The sequence below is a fragment of the Acinonyx jubatus genome, chromosome E1 (genome assembly GCF_027475565.1).
Source record: "Acinonyx jubatus isolate Ajub_Pintada_27869175 chromosome E1, VMU_Ajub_asm_v1.0, whole genome shotgun sequence".
Classification (NCBI taxonomy): Eukaryota; Metazoa; Chordata; class Mammalia; order Carnivora; family Felidae; genus Acinonyx; species Acinonyx jubatus.
This window is the reverse complement of record NC_069397.1, coordinates 57950573-57976045: the sequence shown is the minus strand read 5'-3', so window position 1 is coordinate 57976045 and position 25473 is coordinate 57950573. Positions and strand designations below refer to the sequence as shown.

Genomic DNA, 25473 nt, shown 5'->3' with positions numbered 1-25473 from the left:
CCACGGCCCCCCCAAAAGAATCAGCCCCTAGCTCTGCCAACTGATATCTGAACTATTTCTCCATTCTGTCCCACGTGCTCCTCTCTCGGACTAAACTGGCCCAGCAGCCTCCTGACTGGCCTATCTTTTCTGCGACACTCTTCTCTTGGGCCTTCTCCCTCCCTGTCCCAGGCAATGGGACCCATCTCGACAAGAATTCTGCCATCTCTCCCGTCTCTACGGCAGACCCCTCATCGGCACCGCTGGTAAGACCCGCCGTGAAGTCTCTCCAACGGCATCTCAACCCCACCTCTCGGTCCTTGCGTCCTCGAACCTCACGCTGCACAGCGACCAGTCCCTGGAGCGATTTCACACCTTGACAGCTCGGCTCACGTAGGTGGCCTGTACTACTGTCCCAGCCACACGTCACGATCGGCTGGCGGGTCCTCTGACCTCATACCCTGATCTGCATCGCCCCCTTCTGTCTCCACGGGGTAGCACTGTCTTACGATATCCACGGCACCTGCTCACAAGTCTCACGCTGCATGCTGACCGAGGCCGAGAAGCGTGCCAACGCACGTCTATATTCTCAGTGCCCTCAGCCCAGTACTGGAAGGCGTCCCTTCATTTGCTGAAGCGAACGTTGTCCACAGTGTTACCCTCCACGCAGAGGACTACGCGGAAGCAGGCACTCGAGACTCGCTTGGCTTGAACTTTTTTGAGGATTTGGGTCTCTCACACTCCACGGAGAGAAAGCGGAGTCTCAACGTAGCCATCTATGATTCCTAGGCGCTGCCTTTTTTTTTTTTTTTTTTGTAATTTTTTTTTTAACGTTTACTTAGTTTTGGCAGAGAGGGAGAGAGACAGAGCATGAGAGGGGGAGGGGCAGAGAGAGAGAGAGGGAGACCCAGAATCCGACACAGGCTCCAGGCTCCGAGCTGTCGGCACAGAGCCCGACGCGGGGCTCGAACTCACGGACCGCGAGATCATGACCTGAGCCGAAGTCGGACGCCCAACCGACCGAGCCCCCCCAGGCGCCCCTCCTACGCACTGCCTTGAAAGGAGTCCTGAATTCTGGACCCTAGGGATCCAAGGCCTCTGGGGTGAAAGGGAACCAGGGTCAAAGCGTAGCAAGACAATCACCTCCGTGAAGACGATGCGGCGTTCCAGGTGGTGCTCGGGGTCCGCCGTGCGCAGCTGGGCCCGGAGGAAGTCCGCAAAGGAACTGTGCTGCTGCGTGTGATAGTACTCCCGAGACAGCGCCTGGGCGGTGAACAGGCCCAGGGAGGAAGCGCCCAGGCGGACCACGGCGTCCGGCGTGGCACAGCCCAGCAGTATCGACTTGGCCTCCTCGCACACCCTCTGGTAAAGTTCGTCGGTCAAGGCCCCGCGGCCGAGCCTCTCCGTGACCTGCAGCACCACGGAGGCACAAGCGTCCGAGTGGTACCCGACGAAGACTTCGGAAGGGCTGTATCTGTGTCCGCCTGCAAAGTGCTGGGCTTTCACATCCACGAACCTCTCCACCCAGGCCTTGAGCTCCTCCACGACCCTTCTCTGCCATTTCTCCAGAACGGTGTTGATGTCCAGGTAGTGCTTCTCCAGCCGGTTGATGAGAGGGATGGGGAACTGTTTGTAGACGACGTCTTTCTCCTCGATGACGATCAACCGGAAGTCGGGGTGGACCCGGCACTTGACCCGATGGGTCCCCAGCCCGAGGTCCACGTACTTCTGGCCTCCCAGGTAGACGTAGTACTGGTTGAGCGCGTCGTACAGGCTCTCGTAGAGGCTCTGGAGGTTGAGCAGCACCACCGTCTTGCCGGTTTCCATGCAGATCTTCACCCGGTTGATGTTCCTGCAGATCTGGGTGTACTCTTGGTCCCGGGGAAAGCTGGAGCCGAAAATGATCTCCGGCTGCTGGTCGTCCCTGAAGAACATTTGCTGCAGGACCTGGAGGGCCGCGTAGTTTCTGGTCAGCACGAGCAGGTAGCGGGACTCGGACTCGTCCGGCTCCCCGCCCGCCGCCTTCTGGAGGCGGCCGCGCATGTTCTGCTCGATCAGCTGTATGGTGCTGACCGCCTCTGAGCACTTCGCCTCGGGCAAGGCGGCCATAAAAATGTCCAGCGCGTGGATGTTGTCTTTGCCGCTGAAGTTGCGGAGGACGGCCTGCGCGATGTCTTGCGGGGAAGGCTCTTTATCAGAAGCCTTCGCCCTGGCGAAGACCATCTTGATGAGGCTGTAGTAGTCGCGGAGCCCGAAGAACTCCTTGTCTTGCTTCCTGCACACCGTTTCATAGGCTCTGGCAAAGGGCGCAAAGAAGCCCTGCACTCTCTGTTGAACCAGGGGCTCCGAGGAGCAGATACCCTTGGCGCTCTCCATGAGCTCCTTCTTGCTGGGACTGCCGCGCGACACAAAAATGCCCCGGTTCATCTTGGCGGGGTCCAGGGCCCAGTTGGAAATGCCTATGAAGCCAACCTTTTGGTGGGGGGCAGGATCGTCTTCGATGCAGCCGTACTCCAGCAGCGGGTGCAGCGCCTTCAGGGGCATCTTGGGCGAGTCCTCGGCCAGCCCCACCTCGTCCAACACCACCACGGACACGTACTCCTGCAGGTCCTTGCCCTGCTGGAAGCGGGCGCACTGCTTGAAGGTGCTTATGATGCCCTGCGGGGTGGAGTGGGGGCTGCACTGGAACGACACCAGGTGGACCTGCTTCAGGTTGCGGAAGAGGTCTGAGTGGGCCGCCGGGCCTTGCATGGCATCCGCCACAATGGTCTTGGCAAGAGATTTAGAGCTGCCGGGCTTCCCCACCAGGAAGAGAGGAATCTTCAGCTCGATGCAGATGACCATCATGAAGACGTTCTCTTTCAAAGCCGAGTTCCTGGCGATGGTTTTGCGCAAAGACACGCCATCCAGGAAGAGATCCTGCGTTCGCGTTATCTCCTCCAGGACGACCTTGCTGTCGTTGTAGGGTTCCGGAAAGAGCCTGCAGATGGTCTTCCAATAGGACTCCTTCTGTTCCAAGGAGGCGTGATAGCACACCCCGAGGGCCAGCACCAGGGACCAGAGGACGGGATCTCTCTCGAAGCCGCTTTGGTCCACGTCGGCCCTGCAGAGGAAGGCGTCCAGCTGGGACAGGAGCATCACGCGGTGCTCGTAAAACCACATGAAGACTCGGACACAGCGCTCCACGTCCCTGAGGCTGACAAAGCCACACTCATTTCCTCTCTTCCTCATGAAGCTCTGCGAGGCGGAAAGCACCTCCGTGATGGCCCGGATCTGGGCTTCGTCCACCCCGACGGAGTCCACCGTCCTCTGCACGATCTGCTGGATATAGAGCTTCTCGGCGGTGTTATTCAGCTGGCCGAAGTCCCACACCAGGGGGATGAGGCTCGGCGGCAGAGCGTGGACCCGGTACACCAGCTGCCGGAGAGGGGTGGAGCCAAGCTTCTCCGCCGTGTCCTCCGAGCGGACCCTGTACCCCAAACCGGCCGCCTCCAAACGGCTGATCATCTCCTGCGAGTGCTTCCGGTAAGGGTTGCAGGCGGCTATGATGTGCAGGCCCGAGTCCTTGGCCAGGGGCTGGCCGTTCACGGTACGATCGCACAGGACTTCCTTGATGCAGCTGATGGCTTCCGTTGTGTTGGCTTCATCGAAAAACAAGATGGTGCCCAGCTGATGCTGCTCCTTGTTGAAGACAGCGAGTTCCTCGGCCTCCCGGACTTTGGAGTAGATCATCTCTGCGGTCGTTCCTCCGTGGACCTTGACCAACTTCATGGTTTCAGCTTGGGTGCTCCCACGCCGCAGGTCGCTGAGGAACTTAATGAGTCTGGTTTTCCCGCAGCCGGTCTCCCCCATGATGATAACGGGGATCCCACACCGGAACCGCATCTCGATGGCAAGGATCTTAAGCATGTTGTCCATGGTGAGCTCATAGGTTTCATCGGGGTCCGTGGGCCACTGGATCCCTAACGCCAGGCACAGCCTTTCCAGTTTCTCATGCCTGGGCAGCTGGTCAAAGTCAACGTTGAAGGGCACCCTCTGGAGTGACAGCCCCCGGTACAGTTCCATTGCCATGACGTCTTTCTTGATGACCGTCCTGCTGGAGAGATCCACCGCATCAAGGCTGCCGTTCTGGTTGGGCTGGATGTGGAAGCCTATGAATGTCATGGACGTGTGGTCGCCGTTGAAGAACACGTACGGGTGAGGCTCGGACTCCCACCTCCTCCGGAGAGTGAAAGGGGCGAGATCTTCTTCCCTGACCCCATCCATGGGGACCGCGTACCTCCCTGGGCTTTGGTCGGACGTGTGAAGGGTTGGTGTGGCGAAATCTCTTGCCATGAAGATCATGAAGGTGACCACAAAGTTCTTGAAGCCCCCCAGCGTGTCTCCAGTTACGTCTGGGTTGCAGAAGAGGGAACCCTCGCAATCTCGGAGCTGGTAATTGAGGAACCCGGCAAAGTTCCGGAGCTCTGACCAGGATGGATCTATCACCCCGCAGTAGATCAGGAAATACTGCAGGCATTCCGTAGGGGTGCCTTCCACACAGCCTTCTTGGTACAGGAACGAGTCCAGGTTTTCTTTCTGGTGGAACCGTCTCAGATACTGGTAAGGCCTCTGGAAAGTCTCGCTTTGGAACACTCCCTGGTCCATCCCTGGATCTCTGGAGTTCTCCTCGGGATTCAGCTCCATATCGATCACTTCTTTGGGAGGCCGGCAGGTGACTCTTGGGAAGATGTCGAGAAAACTGAACTGGGGGCCGTGCGTACTCTGGAAAGGGGAGACACAAAGAAAACGCGTATGGCTCCGTTTTCCGAACCATCGTTCTGCACCTTAACCCTTCACGCGGTCTGCACCGGACGGGCCTTTATGAGCAACTACTTTGCGTCAACTGATTTCCGCAGCCTCCTTTGTACACGAGACTGCTTTCTTTTGTATGCTGAGGCATTGTGGGAACTTACCCTCTCAACTGCTAAGTCTCTTCTACCCGACTTCATGAAACAGAATCTCTAAATTTTTTTTTAATCTTTATTTATTTTTGAGAGAGAGAGAGGGAGAGAGAGGGAGAGAAACAGAGCATGAGCAGGGGAGGAACACAGAGAGAAGGAGACACAGAATCTGAAGCAGGCTCCAGGCTCTGAGCCATCAGCACAGAGCCCGACGCGGGGCTCGAACCCATCAACGGTGAGATCATGACCTGAGCTGAAGTTGGGCGCTCAACTGACTGAGCCACCCAGGCGCCCCCTGAAACAAAATCTCTACTAAGCACGTGTGTGTGCACGTGCACACGCGTGTGCAAGATGCCCACCCTTTCGTTTAGAAATGTACACGACAGGGGGCGCCTGGATGGTTCAGTCAGCTGAACATCCAGCTCAGGTCATGATCCCAGGGTTGTGGGATCGAGCCCCATGTTGGGCTCTGCACTGAGCATAGGGCCTGCTTGAGATTCTCGCTCTCCCTCTCTCCCTGCCCTTCCCCAGTTTGCACATGCTGTCTCTCTCTCTCTCTCTCTCTCTCTCAAAAAAAGAAATGTACATGACAAAAGCCTCCTTCCCATCTTGGCTGGCATTAAGAAAGACGGACCGTGTCCAGCAGACGAACTTACTGCATTGCGAGCACTGCTGGCGTTTAACGCCAACAGCATGAATCCCGAAGTGAACAAAACCAACATAAGATACTGCTAACAGATGACGGTATTTTCATTCCAGACATTATTAGAAAAATAATTTTAAAGACCGAATTGTCTTTACTAACACCGTGCTCAGCTGCTTCGCTAAGGGAGCAGTGGGCGTACCGGTGCAGAGACGTGAAAATGCCCTGTGGTACACACCCGTTTGGAAGGCGTCTTGAGCATTGCTGGGGTCCTTTCCAGGATTTCAATGATGTATAAATGGCACGGGTTCCGGAGCCACATTTTCCCATTTATATCCATTAAGTACTGCAGGATGAGGAGTTTGAAAATGAACACCCAAAGTCCGGTCTGCACCTAAAGACAGAATCACGCAGGTGTAGGAGCGCTTAGACAGAAGACGGCCTGTCCTCCCAGCCCCGGGGACTGTCGTGCTCGGTCCTTGGACGCGGTGATACTGAGTATCAATACGCGTGGGAAGAGGACGCTGACTTTCCCGAAGCGGCCGCGCGACCAAGACCCCGGGGCACTTACCGAAGAGGTCACGTCAAAGTGGAATATCATGGGTCTGGTCTGATAGCGGGCCTTCAGGAAAGGCAGGAGGGAACTCAGTACTTGGTTCTCATCCACCTGAGGGTCGATCAATCGGATGACCTTAAGGGGCACGTTTTCTCCTCTCAGCTTCATCGTCAGTTTGCTGTGCAATCTCTCCACATAGAGAGACTTCCCTGAAAAGTTAGAGTATGGAAATCAGGCAGCAGGACCGTGGACCAGGAAGACTTGTTGCAAGTCGCTTCTCTGTGCAAAATGTGGAACGGGTGAAACAAACCATCGCCCCGATTCACAACCTCAGAGAGCCAAAACCTCCCTGAGACTCCGTGTCCCCGCCTACAGAGGGCTCCATCCGAGCCGCCCCCGCCTACAGAGGGCTCCATACGAGCCGCCGCCCCCGCCCCCCCCGCGGCAGGGGGAAGGGCCCGTGGGATGGCCCCCGCGACCCGAGGGGCCCGCCCCCCCCCGCCCCCCCCGCGCGGCAGGGGGAAGGGCCCGTCGGATGGCCCCCGCGACCCGAGGGGCCCGCCCCCCCCCCCCCCCCCCCCGCGCGGCAGGGGGAAGGGCCCGTCGGATGGCCCCCGAGACCCCAGGGGCCCGCCCCCGCCCCCGCCCCCCGCGCGGCAGGGGGAAGGGCCCGTCGGATGGCCCCCGAGACCCCAGGGGCCCGCCCACCGCGGGAGCGCTCATTACCGACGCCCGCACGCTTGGACGCCACGATGCCCACGCACGTCCGGTCCCGGAACACTTCGGCGGCCGAAGGCGTGTGCGCGGGGACCTGGAAGTGCTGCGCCAGGTAGGCCTGGATGTCCCGCAGCGGCGCCTGGGGGGTGACCAGGACCTTGTGCTGGCTGAAGGCGGAGGGCAGGTGACAGTGCTCCCGCTCGCTGTCGCACACCATCACCAGCTGGAAGTCCTCGTGGTGCGGCTGTGAGCACAGGCTCAGGAAGAGTGCCTCCGCCTGGCTGGCCACCTCGTAGCTCAGCAGGTCTGCGTACAGCAGGCTGTAGACGCCCTGCCCCCGGGAGCCCGGGGTCAAGCAGCGACGCAGGAGCAGAGCCACCTCCTCCAAGGTGGTCGCCGGGGTGCAGAGCAGCACCTCGTCGAAGGTGGGCAGGGGCTGCTGCGGGGTGTGCATGTAGATGGCCAGCGCGGCCAGCAAGACCTCGGAGTGGCCGCAGACGATGAGGTTGGGCCGGCCGACGTGCAGGCCCTTGGGCAGCTGGCGCTCCACGGGGCACCCGCGCATCCACCCCAGGAGGGCCAGGCATCGGCCGAGGGCCTCCAGGTCCAGGCAGTGGGGCAGGAAGGCGCTCATGCACGCCAGCGACTGCTCCAGGACGGCCCTCAGCTTGCCCGCCAGGCTGAGCTCCCGCAGGAGCATCACCTGCAGCCCCTGGATCACCGTCTTCTCCTCGTGCCTGGCAGCCTCCCCGCGGGGCTCCTTGAGGGCCTTCGCGACGTCCTTCGGGGTGCAGTTGCCTTTGATGAAGGACAGCATGGTGAGGGCGGCGTCGCTGGGCGTCGCTTTCTTGAGCTCCGTGCTCAGGTACACCAGCTGCTCGGCGGTGTAGTAGTTGAGGTAAAAGTGCTTGGCCCGCTTCTCCGCCACGAAGGCCTCCCAGTGGTCCAGGAACTGCTCCAGCTGCCTGCTGACGGCCTCCAAGAGCTCTGCTACCGAGCCGCTGCCCTTGAGCTGGACCACAGGCTCCAGGCGGAAGTCCATCTGGATGGAGACGCCGTGTCGAGGGGAGCAGTGCACCTGGGCCGTCCAGTTTCTGAACAGCATGTTCCCGGCAGCGTACAGGTTTATGAAGGACTCCACGAGCCTCTGCACGTTGCAGAACACCTGTGGCGAACGGAAGCGGGAGCCGGGTCACGGGCGACGCGGGAGTCGAGGGGGAAGCGCCCCTCGGGTTCGGGCCTTTGCACGCTTCCCGGCGCGGCCTCGGACACGCGGGGCTCGCCACGGAGGCCTTATCTCCTCTTTACATAATCAGCCTCCCGAGGGGACTCTCTTGAGGATAAAGGCTATTGGCATAAGGTACAGATAGCCTTGAAACGAAAAACCCTTGACAGAGGCCAGGGGCTGTCACGTAAACGGAAACTCCTGTAACGGTATGTTCGTTTTTAATTTTGACCAAGAGCTACGATCTAAATCTTCTGGTATTGGGGGGTTCTTGCTGATTCACAGCGATCGAAGCAACAGAAGTCTCCTTCTGGGACCCCTCCGCCGGCCGTCTCCCCTGCGACGCACAGAACTAACAGACAATTCAGCCTGCGCACCTTAAGACGGGACCGCCGACCGAACGGGCCCGTCGTGGCTTAGACATCTCTTGGCGTCTTGAATTCGGGTTCCTGCATTCTGCAGGCCCTCTGTCCCCCCCCACCCCCCCCCCCAGATTTAAAGCGGAGTGCCTCCTATCACTTAATGCCAACTCAGACCCTCCTGAGTTGCCCGGCCCGCGGGCAGTGAGAGTCCTCACCTTGGAAAATATCTCTACTTGAACATTGCTGTGATCTTTCTTGCCAGACATCAGCATCAGCTTGTTCAAAAGCTCCTTGAGCTCTTCCAAAGAGAAGTCTCGCGTCTCCTCGCGGCCTCCGTGGCTCTCGGGAAGGGATAACTGTAGAACCGTGTCTGGGGAGATCTGGAGGCAAGTGCCAGTGCAGAAACTGGTTTTCTGGAGGCAGACCCCCCCCCCCCCCCAGTGACAGCAGCCCGTACAGGTCACAGCAGTGCCGGGACGTGGGGTGGCTCACCTTTTGGCCATCTGCGGGGGCCCTGATGATATAGCAGCCTTTGTCGTTGATGGCCGTTGCCAGAGACAGGGAAGTGAGCTCTACTGACCCGTGACTTTCCTTCACCGTTTTCAGCCACTCTAAGTTCCTGGCAGAGTCACACTGTTGGGACAGGAGGGACACCTTCTTTCTCTTCTTCCCACGGTCCCCCTCCTCTGCTCCCGCGGTGTAAGCCCCTCTTCCCTGTGTCCCACTGGGAGTGCAGTCGCCCTGGGTGAGGCTTTCCTCACCCGCTGTCCTCTCACCTGTCCCGCTCGGGTCGCTGCCCCACAGTGTTGCCTTTTTTCTAACGGGCTGATTGTCCGTGTCCCCACCCGTGGCCAGTGTGCCCTGGCTAGCACGCGGGGGCACGTGGACGGGACGGGGGAAGGCTTGGTTCTCCCGGGCCCCCAGGCGGGGGTGAGGCCGGATGGAGCAAGGGCACTGTGGCCTTACGTTCTCCATGTGCTTCTGGGGACCCCAAGTCCAACCGGAAGCACTAAGGAGAAACGATGACGGAGATGTTTTGTGGGCAAGTAAGCTTCCAGCAGTAGAAACGGAGATGCCTCGACCTGTCCTTCTGTTTCCCCTTTCCTCCCTCACGCTCCGTGGTTGCGGCTGGCCAGACATGGCCTCTGCAGACTAGCCACGTGAGGCGGTGGTGGGTCTGCTCGAACCCTGGTGCACGTGGTTTACTTAAACTACCACGTTCGTTTTAAAGATTTTTCTTCAAAGTTTTATTTATTCTTGAGACAGAGAGAGACACAACATGGGGTGGGGGCAGAGAGGGAGACACAGAATCCGAAGCAGGCTCCGGGCTCTGAGCTGTCAGCGCAGAGGCCGACGTGGGGCTCGAACCCACAAACAGAGACCAGGACTTGAGCTGAAGTCGGAGGCTTCACTGACTGAGCCACCCAGGGGCCCCACGTTCATTTTCTTTCTGATAAAAAATGGATTTCTAGGGGCACCTGGCTGGCTCAGCCGGTAGAGCATGTGACCCTTGATCTCAGGGTCCTGAGTTCAAGCCCTGTGTTGGGTGTAGAGCTTACTTATGAATTAAGTAAATACAAATTAATATATACTTTATAAATATATACAAAATATCATTTACAAAATATAAATTAATATAGATTTTACAAACATAGAAATTTAAAACGTTAATTTACACCATTTATGGAAAATATGGAAAATACCAAGCAATATACAGAATTAAGTAACAGTTACTACCATTCAAAAAAAAAACACTGGTCACATGTCAGTTTTCTGTCCATGAGTGTTTTGCATGACGGGAACTGTACTTAATTTACATGCAATTCTGAATTACACTTTCTAACGTAATAAGGGAGAGAAAGCATTTCCATGTATGAAGGAAAACTGGTTTTAAACATCATTTTAGGGGCTCCCAGGGGGCTCAGTCGGTTGAGCGTCCGACTCCTGATTTCGTCTCAGGTCATGATCTCAGGGTTCATGAGTTCAAGCCCCACGTCAGACTCTGTGCTGGCAGTACAGAGCCTGCTTGGGATTCTCTCCCTCTCTCACTGCCCCTCCCGCACTCTTGCCTGGACTCTCTCTCTCTCAAAATAATTAAACTATAAAAAACAATCATTAAAAATTTTTTTTAATGTTTTATTTTTGAGAGAGAGAGACAGACAGACGGAGACAGAGCACGAGCAGGGGAGGGGCAGGGAGAGAGGGAGACACGGAATGGGAAGCAGGCTCCAGACTCTGAGCTGTGAGCACAGAGCCCGACGTGGGGCTCGAACCCACAGACTGTGAGCTCGTGACCCCAGCCAAAGTCGGACGCTTAAGCGACTGAGCCACCCAGGCGTCTGCCCAAGAGAAACATCATTTTAAAATGCCGCATCCACCCCTGTCACTCGGGTGGCATAGTTCGCAGTCACGCCCCTGGCGGTGTTGCAATCGCCCACGCGGCTTTGTCTGCTCGCATGAAGCCAGAAGTAAGACTTACCAGCTTATGGGGCAGGTATGCGTCGTTGTTCAGGGCCCTCCACAGTTCCCCGAGATGGGTCATGAACTCGTCGAACCCCGCGCTCGTGTCCAGCTTGTACAGCAGCGGGGAATAGCCCTGCACGGCATCGTGGAAGCAGGCCACCCGGTCCACGTCGATGTCGTTCTCCCCCGCGGAGATGGAGGCCAGGTCCACAAACACCTTCAGCTCGTGGACGCCTTGGGGCGGAGGGGGACAGGTGAGGGGGTGAGTGCGGGGCGGCTCTAGGACAGCCCGGCATTCTGACCTCGAGCAAGGATCCTTAGTGAGGTATAAACGGATACTGCTGAAATTTCAGGGTCTTGCTTATCGACTTTCTGCTCTTAGCACAGATCCGGGGCCATCTTTCTTTTGCAGCTGATGTCGACACTACTGCTCAGCACCTGGCCTCACGGAACCACAGCGACATCCAGGCACCCCACGGGGCTTCCGTGAACCTCGCTTTATTTCACCTGCACGACGCCACCGTCTTACACGAAAAAGACGCGGGCTCAGCTGGTAAATACCGTGTCGACAGTTAACCATCAAGGGACGGAAGGACCTCTCTTCGGGCAACTTACGAATCAAAGGATGTGCGTCAAAGCGGGCCGGGGAGCCCATGGTGGCAAGCATGGGGGCTCTGGAGGAGAGACAGCCTCCCCCCTGCACACCAGAGCCGCCTCCCCTCTCCCCTGCTTCCTCCACCTCTCTTCCATACCTCCCCTCCTCCCTTCTGTGCACCCCCTCTGCCAAAGGCGCCCAAGCCACAAGATGAAAAAGGCTGCCAAGCCCCTGGCCCAAAAAGGAACACACAGAACACCACCGAGTGTGACGTAATCCAAACTCTCTGCGGACAAGGGCTCACCTTGTTTTGTAGCTAAAATCAAGCCCAGGAAAAAGCAAAAGGGAGCAGGATTTGTAAGAAAATGACCCTCCACTGTCCACAGCAAGCATCCAGACTGGGGGGAAAACAGTAGCCGAGGAAATGCTTTCTATACCAGAACGTAAGAAACACTGCCCCGAAATAAATAAACTGTGCCGGCAATCGCTGCGGCAAATGCTGTGCATCGACCTGACTCAGACAGCATCTCTGTTCTTCAGGCAGCACGTGAGCAAGTGGAGGGCTTGCCCCCCGCCCCACGAGCCATCTGAACACTCCCTCCAGACGCCGACCGCCGTACCTCCGAGAGCCTCCCGGACCCAGCTAATGAACTCCTTCCTCAGGGACAGCTCGTTCAGACACTGGCACCGGGGCTCAGTGATGTCCTGCAGCAGCTTTTTCGCCTGGATGAGCTGCTTGCTGATCCGGTCCAGCTTCTCGTGGCGGAACTGGCTGAAGTTGTCCGTCTGCAAAACAAGGCTCTACTGTGCGCGGGACGGGGTTACCTGGAGCCCTGGAGTTGGAGCCGCGGCGACGACCATCCCGGAGGCCCCACCCCCGCCCTTCCTGGACTGGCGGGAGCCGGAGGCAGGCACATGGAGCCCCTGTCCCCGGAATCGGTACGGGAACCACCCCTGCTCCGTGCCTGGCGTTCTGCCAAGCAACGTATGCCAGAACGCAGCCAGGCAAAAGTTGCTACTTTTCCTACTTCGCGGGCAAGGACACGGACCCCCGGAGCAGTGACTTACTCGAGAGCACGCTGCTGGCATTCAAGGTTACGTGTGCTTTAATTCCAACTCTTGTGCTAAACTTTAATCATCATCGCAAGCGTCTATACCATACCGCAGGTCACGGGATACCCTGTCAATGCTCGCCTGAAGGAACACACCTCATGGGACCCGGTTCTTGCCCGTAGCAGAGACAGCCTGCCGCGGACTGCTCCTTGCTGGCACCAGGGGACGCACAGAGCCGGGCGAAACCAACCCCTCTTTTGCCCCTCCAGCGCCTCTCTAGCCCCATGAGACCAGATCACTCCCTCCAAATCCCCGGCTACTGAAAGAGGGTCATCGCCCGTTCCCCGGGTCTCGAACCTCACGCCGACCCGGGAAAACAGCGAGTGCCAACGGCACTCACACTGTTTAGAAACAAAGGTGGAAACAAGGCCCTGGGCATGATCTGGCATCGAATGAGGTGCAGTCACGAACTGCTGAGGGGAGGCTGTGGAACCATCCTGTCCAGCCTCGAGAACCCAGAGAGCCCGTGAGACACCCCCGCCCACTTCCCAGCCCCCCACCCCAGGGGTCCCTGGCAAATAACTTACAAAGTTTAACAACGTGTGCAGGACACGGAAGTCACCGGTCAGGCCCAAACTGTCCTTGACCTTCAGGATGACCTTGGCTGAGCTGACGGCCTGATGCAGGTGATGGTACTCCCTGATCTGCCCAACACGGTCACCGATCCAGTCTCTTTGGTCGCTGCTGTCCAGGGCACACATAAGCTGGAGCTCGAAAGTGAGGTTGTTGTATTTATTCACAAAGTCGTTGAACGTGACATTGACCTCCTGAAAGGTGATCTCTCCTGACTTCAGATCCTCATACAGATCCTGATACTTCTCGAAACAAGGGCAGTACAGATACTTATACGCTTCTTCAGGCTGAAGTATCTGCCCTTCCAGCTCCTCCCCGGGCTCGCTCAGCGCCCTCGCGGCTTCCGCCCAGAACACCTGGAAGAGGTGGCTGTCCTTCAACCAGTCCATCTTCCTGGCCATCTCCTGGACCTGGGGGCTCAGGCTGTAATGTGTCGTCCTCTTTACATCCGGGGAGGCGGGCGACAACCTCACGGTCACGGCGTCGCTCAGACGTTTACCGTTGAGGTCCTCTGCATGTTTTCTGATCACCTCTTCCAGATCCACTTGGAAACCACAAAGGAACGTCAGAAGTCAAACCTCTACTCGCGGCACCGTTCTACTTTATTTTCCCCACAGTTACCGTCCTCACCGCTCGAAACGCAACTTGCGTGAACGCACTTGCCGTCATTCTTCCTCAGTAAGGACCCACTGGTCTCCCCACAACCCCCCCTACCCCCCGCCCCAGCTTGTTCATGACTTTCCACAACAAAGCAAGCACGGTCCCTTCTAGGCACCTCCGGGCGCATGTGACCGTGTGGACATCGCCCGCCTCACTCCCTCCCCAAACCCGCTCCAGGGCCACAACAGACAAGGTCTTGGAAAAGTCATGAACCACGACGGGCTGGGAGGAGCGGAAAAGATCACAGCCAGAGCAGGAGGGCGGTGGGGCGTGGAATTGAAAAGCAGACCCGCAGCCACGGCCAAGGCCGAGTTGGGCCCCAAGGCGAGGGCCGCCAGCCCGCAGCGGGCAGGCTGGGATTCCCTGGTGGCATACACACAGGTCACACAGGTCGTTGGAGAGGAGGGAGAAAGTAAGGAGGCCTGGATCGAAAGGCTGGAGAAGAGGTCCGATTTCCACGCGCACCCCATTCTAGACAGCAGGCCGCCCGCCCGTCTCCACCTCAGTCAGCGACAGCTCTGACACGGAGCGAGTTTGGCAACGGGAGAATCAGGCGTGCCTGGACGCATGTCCTCCCTCAGAAGACGACGGAGGGGTTGTAACAAAGAGGGACACACGCCGCGGGCAGCGGAGGAGGGGAGGCAGGAGCAGGACCCTGAGAGAGGACCAGAACACCCACACCAGATGCAGATGGTCCTCCAGCCCCTCCCGTCTCTCCACCCCCAGGACCCCGGCCGCCGGGCCTGTGCCCCCCACGCTGGTCTGACCACCCCTGGGACAGGACCTAACGTGCCCTTGAGGCCCAGTTACACCACCCTCAGGGGCTACAGCCGGTTCGCTAGGCCCCCCCTCTTCATACAGACGGAAGGATTCCCAGACACACGGGGGGGGGGGGGGTCTTTAACGTGAAAGACAGAAAAACATCCACGTAAGGACTTGGAGGAAACAAGAAACTCTGGGGACAAAAGGCAAGGGAAACCTCTAAGCCGAAAATGACAATAATCTCAGAAAGACGAGACACCGCGATTGTGAACAGGAGCAAGATTAGCACGAAACAGGGTCGTTTAGAGAAAAATCAAAGTTCTTGTAAATCAGCGTGACAACGGAGACGAAAAATGCTAAGGGAAAGGCTGGATGCCAAGGGGCCGAAATTTCTCAGAAAGCAGAGCAAACACCAAAGGGACAAAAGTTGAAGAAGAGATCCACGGAAGTGGCGCGGCTGCTGCGGGGGGTCTGGGACCCAACGGGGCGTGTTCCCGCCACAGGAAAAGTACCAGTGAGACAGCTCACGCGAATTTCCTGGGAGTCAAGGACGTGGATTTCTAGATTAGGAAGACCTACGTATGCCCAACACGACGGATGGAAAAGCAACCCCGACCTCGGCTCGTCACTATGAACTCTCTGAAGAGCGGGGCCGAAAAGATCGCCAGAGCTTCCGGACAGAGAATGACCAGTGGTCAGAGTCACATCTGACTTGGGCTTGTCCACAGCGACAGGGACAGTGGACCAACGCATCCAAGATTGGGCAGGATCTCCCCTCTGTAATTCTGCAGCAGCTGACGCTCGGGCCTGGGAGACCAGGGCAGCGGGTGGGTATTCAGGCAGGTCATGCGGAGGCACAGCGATAAACAGCGAAACGACCAAGGTGGCCCGTGTGATGCGGTTAAAAATGGACACGTCACGAAATGCCTCCCCCCCAAGGTAGACACTGCTGTGTGACATGTGTGGGTGGTGCCCTCGGACCCTCCCCCCCTCCCCTGCCCCGGGGACCCTCCATTTGGTCCACGTGGGCTCCCCGGACTGTCACCTTTCACCAGGTGCTTCACCTCCCCGCACAGCTTCAGAAGACTGTGGACGCATTTCTTCTCTTTCTTCAGAAACTTGAGCTCCTCCTTCCTCCACTCCAACACTTCCTTTACACCCTGCTTCTTCTCTTGGGGTGAAAGGCACTTTCTCTCTGGAAAACGAGAGGAGCCCAGTAGGAGGAGCAAGGGTATCCTTTTCCGCGAAAACCCTCTAACCCCAACCCTTTCTCTTTTAGATTTGTTTTCAACGTTTATTTACTTTTGAGACAAGAGAGAGGCAGAGCATGAACGGGGGAGGGGCAGAGAGAGGGAGGCACAGAATCTGAAGCAGGTTCCAGGCTCCGAGCTGTCGGCCCAGAGCCCCACGCGGGGCTCGAACCCACGAGCAGTGAGATCATGACCCGAGCCGAAGTCGGACGCCCAACCGACTGAGCCGCCCGGGCGCCCCTCTGCCAGCTCCCTCTGAGGACGCTCTGAGGTCACGGCCGCGGGGAGGGACGCGGCGGCTGCTACGCGCACAGCCACGCTGCCCACACGCCCACGGGCCCAGCCTCGCGGAGAGAAACAGGGCGATCTTACCGGCCCATTCTTTTATCACTTCCCCACCATTTTCCTGAGGATTAGAAACCGTCCCCTCTCCACTGACCGACAGGAAGAGCCCGTCACCGTAGGAGGATGTAGGTCGCCCCTCTACAAAATACGCGGACACCCGCGGTCCGTGTCCAGGAACCTCAAGTCCGGTCCCGCTGACACTCACTTAACTGACAGATGTCGAGAAACTGATTGGTGTGCTTCATGATGAGCTCCAAGTGTCCAACCAGGACAGTGCCATCCAGGAGGTCCTCGGTAACTTTCGTGAACACGGAGTCGGCGGTGGCCAACAGCTTCTTGCCGTCCTCTGTCATGTTGGCTAGCACCTTCTCATCGGTTTCTGAGCAGGTTGAGAACAGAGTTAAAGGAGCGGGCGCCTGCTCCTGCCCCCCGCCCCCCGCCCCTGCACGACACGGCGCTGCCCCGCGGCCTCCTTGCTATTCTGCCCCCACCTGCACGCGAGACCAGCAAAGGTCACCCTGTGCCTCCAGAAGCGTCTCTCCCTTAGCCCGATTCTGCTTTCTGGAAGGCTTCCCAAACGACCTTGCTCATAAAGGTGACTCCCGCCATGGCAGGAGACAGGAGAGCCACGCTTCTCTGGCTTTTAAAACCTGAGCCCCCTTCAGCACGCTGAGGGTTGTTCTGGAACTACTGTCTCCTTTAAGCCCCGCGTCTTGAGAATCCGTGCAGCGGAACAGTGGCCTACACCAGGGACGCGTGGGTGCCCAGCGAGGGTGACCCGGAGGGTTTGCAGGGGGTGTTTTGGCGGAGACACATCAATGTGAGGGTTTGATATTCTGCACAGGTTGGCTCTCTTGCAAAAATGGGAGTTTGAATTTTAAGATCAAGTGAGAGGACACAATTTTTATTTATTTTATGTTTAGTTTTAGTTTTTTTTAATTATTATTAATTATTTTTTTAATCTTTACTTTTGAGAGAGAGAGAGAGAGAGAGAGAGAGAGAGACACAGCACAAGCAGGGGAGGGGCAGAGAGAGAGGGAGACACCGAAACCAAAGCAACTCCAGGCTCCGAGTTGTCAGCACAGAGCCCGACACGGGGCTCGAATTCATAAACCGTAAGATCATGACCTGAGCCAAGGTCAGATGCTTAACCGACTGAGCCACCCAGGCGCCCCTAAAAGCGTCCGTTAATTTTAAAAGACACAAATGAAATCTTTCCAAGTGAGTAGCTTTTAACAAGGCTCATGAAACCACCCACGCCCCCATCAACGACCTCGTTTTATGCGCACAACAGCACTGACAGGCAAGACTCTGATGTAACAGAGACTCCGAATCCTCCAACTGGGATTTTTTTTGTCCCAAATCCAGTGCCCTTGCCCTACATCTGAACCTAATGACTTATACATAAACTTGAATATGACATTTTTGGGCAATACGTATCTCCCCCTCTCTGACCACAGAACACCCGGGGCGTGGGGGGGGGGGCGTGGGGGCAAAGGAACAGACGGTATTTATTTTGTTGTGAAAGGTCGTCAGCATCGGCTTCGACGTGGACGCTGATCTCAGAACAACAGAGAGTGGTTTTTAGAGCCAGACACACTTGGGTTTGGACTTTAGTTCTTGGTATTTATGTTTGAGACCTCGGGTGAGTCACACTACGAGCCCTCCGCGTCGGCTTCCTCGCCTGAAGAACGGGGATCTTTCGGGACTGTTTCAAGGACCCTACGCTGGCAGTGAAGCTGGGGCATGGCAGGCACCCAGGGAATGGGGGCCACAGAGCAGGATACCCTGGATCCTCCTGGGTTCCTCCCTCCCGTCCCTCCCGTCCCTCCCGTCCCTCCCGTCTGCTTCCCTGGTCGAACATCAACCCGCCCGAGTATCAGGTCTAATACTCTGTCCTCCACCCCGGGGCTCAGGAAGACACAAGCACACGGGACAGACACACCTGCACCCCCCACGGACATACCGTATAACTTGAAGAGATGCTTGACGTCCGGCCACGTGAGCAGGTGCGTTAACACCCCATCCATGTCATCCACGGCTTGCCCGTTGCTCCTTGGCCAGGACTTGGTGATCACGGCCGACACAAGACTGCCAAATTTCCGCAGGTCGTGATGGGAGATTCTTTCAAGAATGCTGGTCTGAGACTGAACAAAGAGAGGGAAATGCGGGAGGTTTTTCGGGAGGGTTTGCCTTCGAAGGATGTAAATAAACTGCTCGTTCAATAGCATTCCAGAAATCCTCTGTGGTTTACAAAGCCTCAAAAAAAGCAAGAGAAGAAAATACTTCCCTTTTCTTAGGGCATTTCTGTTTCCCTGCATGCCGTGTCCTCACCTGACAAACCTCAGAGACGCAGAAACAGAGGCAAAAAATACACACAGACGCACCTGCCCGGCACAACCCGTTTCCTCGGGCTCACGGCAGCCTGCTGCGGGTTTCCTGGACTTCCCAGGAAGGATGCCAAACGTAGTATGAGAAAGCTGTTAATACGCATACCCTGTCCTAAACCATGATTCTTAACTGTAATGCGTTCAGCACATACTTTGTAATCATCCTTCCGATTCCCCACAGAGAGATGGAACATCCTCCTTCTTCAGGTTCAAAGTTTTTATAAAAAGTTTCGGTAATTGGGAAAAAAGCAGGGATTCGTTTACAATAGCTACTTTTTGATATTTAAAAGGATGAAGCAAAGCCGTATCCAACAACATATAAAAAGGATTATACACCATGACCAGGTGGGGTTTATCCCGGGGGTGAAAGGTTGGTTTAACACAGAACATTTGTGGGTTTTTTTTTTAATGTTTATTTATTTTTGAGAGACAGAGAGAGAGCATGAGCGAGGGAGGGGCAGAGAGAGAGAGGGTGACACAGAATCCGAAGCAGGCTCCAGGCTCTGAGCTGTCAGCACAGATCCCGACATGGGGCTAGAACTCACAAACCGTGAGTTCATGACCTGAGCTGAAATCGGATGCTCAAATAACTAAGCCACCCAGGCGCCCCTGTTTTCGTGTTTTTTTTTTTTAAGTTTTATTTACTTTTGAGAGCGAGAGAGCGAGAGCAAGCAGGGGAGCGGCAGAAAGGGAGAGAGAGAGAGAATCCCAAGCAGGGTCTGGGATATCAGCACAGAGCCAGATGTGGGGCTTGAACTCCCCAACCATGAGATTATAACCCGAGGCTGAAATCAAGATTCAGAGGCTTAATCGACTGAGCCACGCAGGTGCCCCAAAGATCTGTGCTTTTTTTGTAAGTTTATTTATTTTGAATGAGAGAGAGAGAGAGAGAGGCAGAGAGAGAGAATCCCAAGCAGGCTCTGGGCCATCAGTGCAAAGCCCCATACGGGGCTCAAACTCACGAATGGGGAGACCATGACCTGAGCTTAAGTTGGACACTCAACCAACTGAGCCACCCAGTTGCCCCATAACACGGAACATTTGTTAATGTGATAATCGTATCCAGAGAAAACAAATCGCACAGTTGTCTCAGCAGACACAGAAAGCGTTCAGACATCCAATGCCTTTCCACGATAAAACCTCTCGACTAGAAGGAATGCCCTCAAGCTGACGAAAGGCGTCTCTGAAAAGTCCACAGCCGACGACACGCTCAGAGGCACAAGACTGAGGGCGTCCCCACTGAGATGAGAAGTAAGGCACGTCTGCACTGGGGGCTCTAATCACACCAATGAAGGGAGAACAAGATATAAGCCATCCAGATTGCAAAGGAAAAAGTAAAACCATTTCTCTCTGCATACGATGTGATTTTATGTACAGAAAGTCCTAAGCTCACCCACACACAGAGTGGGAGAGGCTGTTCCGAAGGAGCGAGGTGGGGCAGCATCTCTTCCTACTTTGCAGAAAAAACCCTACGTGAGTTGACAGAATCTTTCCAAACTCATCGTCTTCTTCCATAAATGTTCTGCCAGCCTTTGGGGTCTCTTACTCCACACGAGCTAAGCAAGTGTGAGCAGGTGGTAAAACCAGCCAGCAGCAGCCGGGGCGCCTGGCTGGCTCAGTCGGTTACGCGTCCGGCTCTTGGTTTCAGCTCAGGTCATGATCTCATGGTTTGTGGGTTCGAGCCCCACATCAGGATTTGTGCTGACAGCGTGGAGCCTGCTTGGGATTCTCTCTCTTTTCTCTGCCCCCCCCACCCCCCCCACCGCTCGCGTGCACACTCTCTCTCTCTCAAAATAAATAAACTTACAAAAAAAAAATTAAAAACAAAAAAAACAAACAGAAGACAATCCAGCAGCAATGAGAAGGACGTACAGGCGCAGCACTGGATTGCTTGATTCAGGGTCACCCGTGAGCGGTGCGTTAGCTGTGGTAGCAGGAGGCTGAGCGGCCTCTCGGGGTCAAGGGTACTGAATTTCAGGACCCTCCCTCTAGGCTAGAAGGGGGATGCCCGGTGCCCACGTTTGCACTGGCAGCCGGGGCTCAGAACCAGCGGGCACTGAACGGCCCCGAGCTGATGATGTCAGAGGACCGCCGTGAACCCAAACGCGTTTCCCACGCGGTGAGAGGCTGTTCACCTGGCAGGCCGCGCTCACTGCTTCAATGACACACTTCTCGAAGCATCTTGACACGCTGTCTTCTAACCCCATGGCATCCCAGTGGGTGCTGCAGAAGGCAGAGATCTGGACGAGAGGCCTCTCCTGCAACACAGGGCGACGGTGTGAGAGCTTTGGGGCTGCGCTCTAATACTCTGTGCAATAAAAGCGCCCCGATTGTCCTACTTTCCCCACACTGCATCGGGTCCCCAGGGGTTTACTTCACACCCCACCCCGACCATGTCCCCTGGCCCCGCCAACTGGAGCCAGTAGACAAACGAGGCTGCGATGCAGCGTCTCTCTTCCTGCTTTGCAGAAACAGCCCCTGGCCCAGCAGCTTGCAGAAGCAGGGAAACTTTGAAAAATACGCGATTCCCCCTTGCTTCCAATTTCCTAAAAAGACCCCTGAGACCGTGGCGTATAAAACTCTCATATCATGTAAAAACGAGTCCTGATTTTCCTAGGGTCACAGGCTTTAATTAAAAATAAAGACATGGGGGCGCCTGGGTGGCTCAGTTCGTTGAGCGTCCGACTCTTGATTTCGGCTCAGGTCATGATCCCAGGGTCGTGGGATCGAGCTCCACGCAGGGCACAGAGCTAAGCATGAAGCTTGCTTGAGATTCTCCCTCCCTCTCCCCTGCTTGCATTCTGTCTCTAAAATAAAAAAGAAAAAGAAATGAGAACGTTTTTGTTTTCCCATTTTTGTCACCGGGGTTAGTAAGCAATCTGTCCCATTAGAAGCTACTGCACATGGGAGGGCTTTGCTCCATAAACCTAGGGTTTCCCTGGAGGCAAGACCCTTTCCCTCATTCTTCTCTGGAATATCACCTTTGGTCAAACTGTTAAGGCCGGATCAAAAATGCAAGGTCACGGGTGCCTGGGTGGCTCAGTCGGTTAAGCGTCCGGCTTCAGCTCAGGTCACGATCTCGTGGTTCGTGGGTTCAATCCCTTCATCGGGCTCTGTGCTGACAGCTCAGAGCCTGTTTCAGATTCTGTGCCTCCCTCTCTCTCTGCCCCTCCCCTGCCCTCTTTCTCTCTCTCTCTCTCTCTCTCAAAAATGAATAAACATTTAACAAAATTTTTTAAATGCAAGGTCAGGTCTACCCCACGCCCCTTGCACACCAGGACTACCCATGAAATGCACCGTTCCGTATCTACAGGATGTTACGAATGGTCTGGCTTCACCAACTTGCTTCTGAAAAGAACACCCCGACTTCTGCTACCTGTTTGATTCTTCCTTCCAGGTCCCCCATCAACGACTCCTTCCAGCCATACTCCACGGGGAAGTTTATTTCCACCAGCCGCCTCCAGACCTGCAAAAGCCCTCATGTCAGTGACAGCCGCAGGACAACTAAGGGCCACGATGAATTCTACGAGAAAGGAAAGACTGTTACGGCAGCTCCAGGGGCGCGGGACACCTGGGTCCTGACCGCGTCTCTGTCACCGGTGAGCCGTGTCAGTGGCGAGGCAGGGCAGCCATCCTCGTCCCGGTCTTTGGAAAGGAAGGGCTTCGACAGGACCAGGCAGCCGGGATGCTCCTCCTACCGTGTAGCTGGTCTCTAAGCTGAACGTATCTGTCTCCTATTCTAGCTCAAGGAACTCTGAACATAAAACAAAAGTTGCAGGGACGGCCCGGTGAGACCCCTGTTCCTTCACCTGGATTCCCCAGTTGTTGGTATTTAACAGCTGCTTTCTCGGTCTCCTTCGTGAAGCGTTTTCTCTGCAGAACCACAGGGAGAGAAGGTGCAGGCTCCGCGCCACGTGGTCCTCTAAACACGTGGGAAGGAATCTCCTGGCATCGTGGCCCTTCTGCCGCACGATCACGGTGCAAGCGTCACGCTCAGGGCGGTTGGTGTTGGCGGGACCCTGTCCCCTGACGGGGGTGACGGGGAGGCCGTCCATTCTTCTCTCTGTAGACTGTCTCTCGATCTGACTTGACTCCTAATTCTCCCATGAGGACAAGCAGATCCCCGACACCCCGCTTCCTAACGCTCACACCCACTGAGTTCAGCACTCGTGGATGAATCCTGACGGAGTCCACGGTCACCGCCGTGTTACAGATCAAGGTTGTGAGCACGGCGGTTTCCTCCACCTCCGTTGGCTGCATTCTCCAATAAAACGAGGAACTTCTCTTTCTCTCCCCGCCCCCCCTTTCTGTTTCTGTAAACATGTCCCAAGGATTAATGAGCTGTCTGTTGTCCAGTCCCGGCATCACTCGTCCGGATGACCAAACTGTCCCAGGTTCAGCTAGAAGTCCCTTCGGACGACCTTCTGTTTCCTGTTTTCTAGAAACGTGGAATGACTCTAGACTTACAGAAATATCGCAAAGATGCGACGGCGTGCCCACGTATGGCCAACTCGTGTTCCCCTTGAGTTCGTGCCTTACTCGGGCACAGTACGGCTGCCAAAGCTCGGAAACGGTGTCACCGGGTACCAGGAGCTAAACGAGCGACTGTCCCGGGAGCTGGTCTGGGACGCTGGCCTGCCACGAGCCCTGTGTCTACCAAAGGGGTGTCAGGCTGTGGGGCCAGCTGTCCTGCCTGAAGCCCAGGTTTCTTTTAGTGGGGATGGTAAAGCCAGGCCTGGGGGTGCTCGCGACGCTCAGGGGCCTGGCCGGCATGACTTCCAGGCCTTTCAGTGGAGAGAGCTGGGAGCCCCTCCAGCCCTCCAGGTCACGAGCTCACAGCAATACCACAGGCCCCTGGCCCTCTGCCACGTCTGCTTCTCCACAGTGAGAAAGACGCCTGGCTTCCGAATCCCTGTGCCCGGGGCTCACACAGACAACTCCAGAAGCGCTCTGCCCGTCCCACTACCAACAACGAAATGTCTAAATAAAGCTCAAGGCTGACGTGCGTTTTCTTCATTTTGACCTCAGACTCTGTCCCTCTGAGGGTGAGTGATAGGACTTCTGTGCTCCAGGCATTTGGATTGATGCCCCCTCCCGTGTGGAGAAGGGGTTAAGTCTGAGACGTACGAGCATCACCAGCCCTGTTCACGCACAGGGTCGGCTGTGTGATTTTACCACTATCCCGTTCAAGTGTCCTGGGAGGCAAGCACCTGCTGAAGTCCGGGTCGAGGGGGTGAAGGGGGCCATCCGGTTGGGTGGCTCGTCCCTACTCTACAGCTGCGCCTGGCAGCTGGCTACAGTCTTCAAGAACACAGCCCGGTTCGCCCGCTGTGGGGCTCTGATGGGGAGTCCCCGGGGCTGGGCTGCCCGCGCTTTGGTCCACTCTCTCGTCATGTCCCCCAACCCCGTCACCTCTTCTGTGAGACGGGGCTAACAGCCACACCTGCCTCAAAGTAGATGTTCGGCTACGTTTTAATCAGTATTATCTTATCATTACTGACTACTGCATTTAACTGAGAATCCTCTCGTGTCAATGGACCACAAGCCACCCTTCGCTCATTCTTAACGCTTGGGGATTATTCCGCCCAGTTTCCCCTTCAAGTAACTCTTGCCTTTTCCTGCCTTTTCCACCCAAACCGCCTGCCAGCGTCCTTGCTGAAAGGGAGCCCTCTCCCCGCAGGCCCCGCGTCTCAGCACCTTCCCCCGGGGCCTGTGGCGGGGGGGGCCACGGTGGACCCCACCAGGTGGACCGCGGGCAGCACGACCAGCCCTGGCTGTGCATCCTGGGGACAGAGCACGGGGCCAGCGTGCCGCGTCAGTGCCTTGGCCCCACACAGCTCACCTTGATTTCCTCCCGGTATCTGAACGTGACCTGCGACCAGTAGTTGAAGAACATGCTCTCCTGAAAAATGCTCTGAAGCCAAGCTCTGGTCTTGGCGACCGTCCCCTGGAAGACCGTTTTCACGGAGTTCTTCTTCCCGGTCTCCTTTCCTGGGCCTTCAGCTGAATCCGGCTGCTGAGGGAGAGAGAGGGCGCGTAAGGGTCCCCGCACCGTGACTCAGGACATTCTGGAGACGCCACTCCCCCTTCCCGATCCGCGGCAGGTGCTCGAGAACCAGCCACATCGGAGTCACATGAGCGCGTTCGAGACCTCAGCCTGGCCTACGTTTCAAGGCGCTTCGATTTCGTGGGACTCTGTGGCTTTGCTCTGCGAGTGGGCAGCTCGGGCAAAGCAGGGGGCTTGGGAAGGATAAGCCTTCTGTCCCTGTGAACCCCCCCAGTGCAGCGACAGCACAGGGGGACTCCGCCTTACCAGTGAGCAGGCCACACCAGGCCGCCTTCTCCAGACTGGCTGGGAGAGGACGTGCCCCAGTGGCAGAGCCTCCAGCAGCCCAGAGACGCCCCAACTGGTGCACCATGCAGACCCCTGCTCCTTGGACAGAGGTAAACCCAAGGCCGCTTCCGTCCACACTTTTTTCCCACAAGGTTTCCCCTACTCCGAAAAATCCTTTCTCCCTGGGGTCCGGGCCCTGGCCCTGGGGTCACGGGCCCTGGCCCTGGAGTCTGGACTCTGGCCCTGGGGTCACGGGCCCTGGCCCTTGTACAAGCTCTGACCCTGGGGTCACGGGCCCTGGCCCTGGGGTCCGGGCTCTGGCCCTGGGGTCACGGGCCCTGGCACTGGAGTCTGGGCTCTGGTGCTGCCTCCCCCGCACCTGGACATCTACATGAAGCAGATGGGCAAAGAGCCTCACCTCAGCAGAGGCCATGCCCCAAAGCCCCAGGAAGGCCCTCCCAGCTCAGCGCTAGTCTCTGTGCTTCGGCAGTGCCCCGCAAGGTCAGTATAACTGTCAGGACCCACACCTGGATCAGCTGTCACTCCGCCCTCCGGGGGGCTCC

General features: G+C 56.8%; 1 protein-coding gene across 4 annotated transcripts in view; it reads right to left on the bottom strand.

Moving 5' to 3' along the window:
- The window catches only part of RNF213 (ring finger protein 213), a 102708-nt gene that overhangs the window by 40904 nt on the left and 36331 nt on the right, over positions 1 to 25473 (bottom strand). For 3 of the 4 annotated variants that reach the window (XM_027052248.2, XM_027052250.2, XM_053212237.1), the window contains 15 exons: positions 24419 to 24592; positions 21953 to 22042; positions 20712 to 20834; positions 18153 to 18333; positions 16392 to 16565; positions 15637 to 15786; positions 13124 to 13713; positions 12104 to 12269; positions 10905 to 11122; positions 8918 to 9058; positions 8641 to 8805; positions 6848 to 8003; positions 6137 to 6330; positions 5804 to 5959; positions 1123 to 4743 (listed from right to left, as the gene is read on the bottom strand). In XM_027052248.2, the coding sequence (XP_026908049.2) occupies positions 1123 to 4743; positions 5804 to 5959; positions 6137 to 6330; positions 6848 to 8003; positions 8641 to 8805; positions 8918 to 9058; positions 10905 to 11122; positions 12104 to 12269; positions 13124 to 13713; positions 15637 to 15786; positions 16392 to 16565; positions 18153 to 18333; positions 20712 to 20834; positions 21953 to 22042; positions 24419 to 24592 (7299 nt within the window). The remainder of the gene's footprint in view (positions 1 to 1122; positions 4744 to 5803; positions 5960 to 6136; positions 6331 to 6847; positions 8004 to 8640; positions 8806 to 8917; positions 9059 to 10904; positions 11123 to 12103; positions 12270 to 13123; positions 13714 to 15636; positions 15787 to 16391; positions 16566 to 18152; positions 18334 to 20711; positions 20835 to 21952; positions 22043 to 24418; positions 24593 to 25473) is intronic. The other variant, XM_027052252.2, reaches the window with a different exon arrangement.